The sequence below is a fragment of the Pundamilia nyererei genome, unplaced genomic scaffold (assembly GCF_000239375.1).
Source record: "Pundamilia nyererei isolate P.nyererei 1_Seehausen unplaced genomic scaffold, PunNye1.0 scaffold01858, whole genome shotgun sequence".
NCBI lineage: Eukaryota > Metazoa > Chordata > Actinopteri > Cichliformes > Cichlidae > Pundamilia > Pundamilia nyererei.
Window position 1 is genome coordinate 1979 of NW_005189259.1, and position 4687 is coordinate 6665.

A 4687-nucleotide genomic window follows, 5' to 3' on the forward strand; every position below is an offset into this window, starting at 1 on the left:
CGTCGTGCCAATTGTCAGTCAAAATGAAAACAAATATGCAAAAAGCCTGTTTGTACACCTGTCTGTCAGGCTGTCTGCATGTTTATCTGAATAACTGGTCACACAGGGCAGATGTGTGTTAGCGCCTGAGTTTTTAAAAAGACGTGTCCCCGGGGGAGCAGCCATGTGAGCTACAGTGTGTGTCCTTTTCATTTCCTTGTCTAAACTCTAAGCTGACACCGTTTGGTCGCGAGCAGGGTGTGGCCCTTCTGAGGATTGTTTCTGGAAGAACAAGTATTCCCAGGTTTGTCCTCAACTACAAATGGTGTCAGGGCTAAAGGGTTTGTTTTACTGGCAATAAATGTTCCTGCAAACATTTGTTTTTTTACTTCATCTGACAAGAAACTGTACTAAAATAAATACTAAAGGCAGAAACCTGTTAGTTCGGCTAACTATAAAGACTGGAATTATGGGAAAGACGCATTTTAATGTTTATAAGTCGGCTTTAGTTGAGAGGTAAGGGTAGATTTGATGCTCTTTTCCTGTTTTTAGTTCTACGCAAAGCCAAACTAACATGCTGCAATCTGTAACCTTGTGTTTACCAGACAGACAGTGGAGTTGGTATTGATCTAATCTTCAGGAAGGTTTCCCAAAATGTCAAACTATACCTTAATGAGACAAACAGGCTGATGGATGATCACATTCAGAAAGAGCTAAACACAAAGACGGACACGTGAATACCTTCTGATTCAAATCTAGATGTATTTTTACAAAAAAATGCCTTTGATCATCTTTGGTGCCAATCAAATCTTGGCTGTTGACTGATCAACTGCAGATGGAATATATTTTCTGACCTACTTTTCACAGATCTACATTTGGATTAAAATTCCTTCTTAAACAAATCTTTACATGTTATACGACATTCGTTCCCCACCTGAGGATAGGAACAAGCTTCTTTGCACATCCTCTGCCACCTGACGCACCACGCTGGAGTTGCCGGGCACATATGTCAGCTGTAAGTTTTTCCAATCTCTTGGTAGTGTTTCTACTGAGTAGCTCTCATAGATTGTAGCATTTGGGTAATCCTTGAAAGACACCTTCTGGCGCAATACAATGAGGATGCAGGAGAAGAGCAGGGGAAGAAGGATCTCCACCAGAGTTACAAGGATTTGTCGTTTCTGGGGAGCAGAGTGAGGGAGAGTATTAACACTGGTATCAAGTGCATACAGAAACACAAAGTACTGATCATTTTTAATAAAGGCAACACATCTTGGGAAATAAATAAACTCTACCTTAGGTCATCCAAAATGGAAAAATACTGTGACATTAACATGTACAACCGCTCTGCAAAAACCTCTCTATGATAATGCAAGCTACTAATCATTTGAGTCAGGATGGGGTTTGGGGCATCGGTTTATTCCTATTACCCTGTTATGGAGTGAAATGAGACAATTTCACAGACACTTAAAATAAAACGTAATTTACGTGATAGACTCCGCTTGCTGAGTGATTGAAGTACAAAGTGCATTGGACAGTTTCAGGACATTAATCTCAATCTCAATATTACACCCTCCCCTTTCAGCAATAAATCCAAATTGCTACTTAGGAGAATGAATGCAAGCACAGAGTAAAATATAGTCATGCAAAAAAGTCAGTGTGAACCGTAGTGTCCCCTTACTGCTCCCATGGGTAGGAAGCAGCCAGATGCTGCTAATAAAATGTACTGGATTAACTGATCATCAGCAAGTATGATCACCTTTGTAACAACAGCAGTTTTGGCAGTTTGCTGGTGTGGAGCAGCAACCTGCCAAAACTGGTTGGCAGGTTGCTGCCGGCTGACAAAGAAAAAAGTCATATGTTGCAATGGCCCAATCAAAGTCCGGACCTCAGCCTGACTGAAATGTTGTAGCAGGCTCTTTGAGAGAGCTGTGCATAAACAAACACCCACAAACCTCAATGAACTGAAGCAACATTGTAATGAATACACCAGAATTTCTCCACAATGATGTGAGAGACTGATAAAGTCATACAGAAAATGATTACTTTGGGTTACTGCTGCTAAAAGAGGTTCTAAAAACTACTGAATCATGGTGTGTACTTAGTTTCATGACTGCATATAGTTGTGGGAAATCTGTCTTGCTTACACAACTCGCTTGCTTACAAGTTTTAAAAGACTTAACTAGAAAATAATGTCAAAATCAACATGGGGGTGATGACCACAAAATAAAAAACAGGATGAACCAGAAATGTATGGGCTTTGCTGTGGGCTTTAACAGGCCTAAGCTACTGTGTCTGTGAATTTCATTGTAAAAGTCAAATATGATCATATATGAGATTTTGTAAGACAGATTAAATTATATGGTGCGCCTGTGTTCTGCAAACGGAATCAAGGCAACAGCTGGAGCAGCAGGTGAAAGACAAATAGGTGATGGAGAAACAGCCCTCAGAGCACACAAGCTATGCAGCAGAAAGCAAAAGCCATTTCTCAAAATGTGCAGGATTGTGAAATCATCAACTGGTATTAATGTTCAAAAGTGTACAAGAGCTACAGAGCACAATGCACAAACAGAACTGTACCAATAGCCTGTGCCAGTATAAATCAAGCACTCTGTATTGCAAAAATGATTTCCAGTCTTCTGTAAACTGACAGGCCTTGAATGTAATCACATGCTGTTCCCATAAACACAATAGAAAAATCCAGCTGTAATGATTTTTGTCTCATGATCTATGTTGAAAGAAAAAAAAAACTGAAATAACTAAAGATATACACCATGACTTCTCCCGAAGACAGCCATATAAGGCTAGGAAACGCATGTGATAGCCACCAATAAGCTGACCAGTCTAGAAACTGTACAAACATATTGTCTATTTCTGAGCTTAAACAGGTTTCAACCCACTGGGTAACATCTTAAGTTCATGAAACTAACTGTTAGTCAGTTTACTGTATTTATGAGCTTTCATATTGCTATCAATTCAGTGCTGTAAATCCAGGCGGCCCCTCTGTAAACACTGCTACTTCTGACAATACACAATGGTGCTGCGAAGAATATCAGCACCTAAAAAGGACATAGAGGCAGGTTAGAAGTGGTACACCTTCTTTTAACTCACCTGCTGAAGATAATTTTTCCACAGCAGTAGTCCAAATTGTTGGAAAATGGCCATTTTGAAGGGTACATAGGACACAGTTCAAGCTGCCTTCTGTCGGAGCTGGAGACAGAAAGAGAGCGAGTCAGGTTTTCATTCCAGATTTACCTATAGCTTCTACTGAACTGTAATGACTTCTTTCTGAGTTTCTATTTAACAGCAGATTCGAAAAGAGAAGTGAAATTGAGCAATCATCAAAAGCATGATCTTTAATCATTTCTGAGAACCATGAGGAAAACCAAAACAAGAGAAGTTAAAAGGAAATTCTACAAACTGTGATGGGTAATAAATATGAACAGCTATAATAAATACAAAATAGATGATAAGAGTCTAGAAATTTGTTCAGACACCAGAGGCACATGGGCAAAGAGGTGATAAGAAAAAAAACCAGGTCATTTACATTTACATAAATAGTCAATGGAAATTCCCCAATAGGTTATTATAGGAGTAATAAGATCACAGACAGAGAGCTATTTGTGACAGCTCCAAAACACACGAGAATGCGCACATCTGCAATACCACATTTACAAACACACACAGTCCAGAAAGCGCGATCGATAGACATGAACTCCTAAACCAGGATGTCCTCGCAGTCTTACAGTACACTTTTGTCCCATTAGAATCTTATTTCACAGCACAGCACGAATAAAACAGAATAAAACTGACCCTTCTGTGAAGGAACTGGGAACTTGTCTCATTGACTATAATAAGTCAGGGCTCAATTATCGCATTGACCTATTTCCTTATTAGTATTTTCTGGCAAACAATAACCACGCACAGGGAGTTAAAGACGTGGACCTCCTCGACATCGTCTCTGATTGGCCCATCCCGGGCCTTCTGGCTCTCCCGATTGGTCAATCTTCTTGTCAATCCTTAAAGGGCTCTGATGAATGCAAATAATGCAGCCGAGGGGGGAAAAGACAGCAATTTCCTACATTTGAGGCACTGACTCATCGACACAGTTACATTTCACACTATTTAATAGTGTAAATAGTACTGTAAATACGCTCAATTACCTCAAAAAGAAAGGTTTCTGCACAACAACTCCACGAACTGCGGTGTCCCTCTTCCTGTCGAGGTGAAAACAGTCCCTCCGTATCGTCTTAAACCGACAACAAAAGCATCTCTTCGGCTCTCTTTGCTTCGCCAGTGCTGTCGATACTCGGTAGCATTAGTGAAGCTATTCGCCGGCAGCCCAGTGCAGGTTTATACCCTCCGGAGTTTGCTGCTTGCTAGCGAGGCGATGACATTGCACCAGCTTCTGGATAAGCCCATGGATATATTGCATGTAAAATACAGCGAGAAACGTCAACAAAAGATATCACGTGACCACATAGGGGTGTCACATGATCCCAATAACTGGGATCGAAAGTCACCGCTGCACATATAACATCAAATATAGATTAAATAATAGTTTTAAATATAGTTTTAGTTGGTATGAGGCTGTATACTGTCCTTATTGTTACTATTTCCTTGTTATTTATTCAGCTTTCTATCAAGACCACTAAACTTTTTTTTAAGTAATCCCTGATGAGATCATCTTCCGTCTTTAAGCGCAAAGGCA

At 40.1% G+C, this 4687-nt stretch overlaps 1 protein-coding gene across 2 annotated transcripts; it reads right to left on the minus strand.

The window, feature by feature from the left end:
* Positions 1-688: 688 nt before the first annotated feature.
* Positions 689-4462, minus strand: LOC102207783 (ATP-binding cassette sub-family A member 3-like). Of its 2 annotated transcripts, none has more exons than XM_005755548.1 (3): positions 3790-3957; positions 3088-3186; positions 689-1157 (listed from the first exon to the last, which is right to left on the minus strand). In XM_005755548.1, the coding sequence occupies exons 2-3, from the start codon at positions 3139-3141 to the stop codon at positions 885-887; spliced, it is 327 nt and encodes a 108-aa protein (XP_005755605.1). In that variant the 5' UTR covers positions 3142-3186; positions 3790-3957; the 3' UTR covers positions 689-884. The 2 variants fall into 2 exon arrangements, with proteins under 2 accessions (XP_005755605.1, XP_005755604.1); XM_005755547.2 differs by lacking the exon at positions 3790-3957 and adding an exon at positions 4140-4462 and having other exon boundaries at positions 693-1157.
* Between the last annotated feature and the right edge of the window lie 225 nt (positions 4463-4687).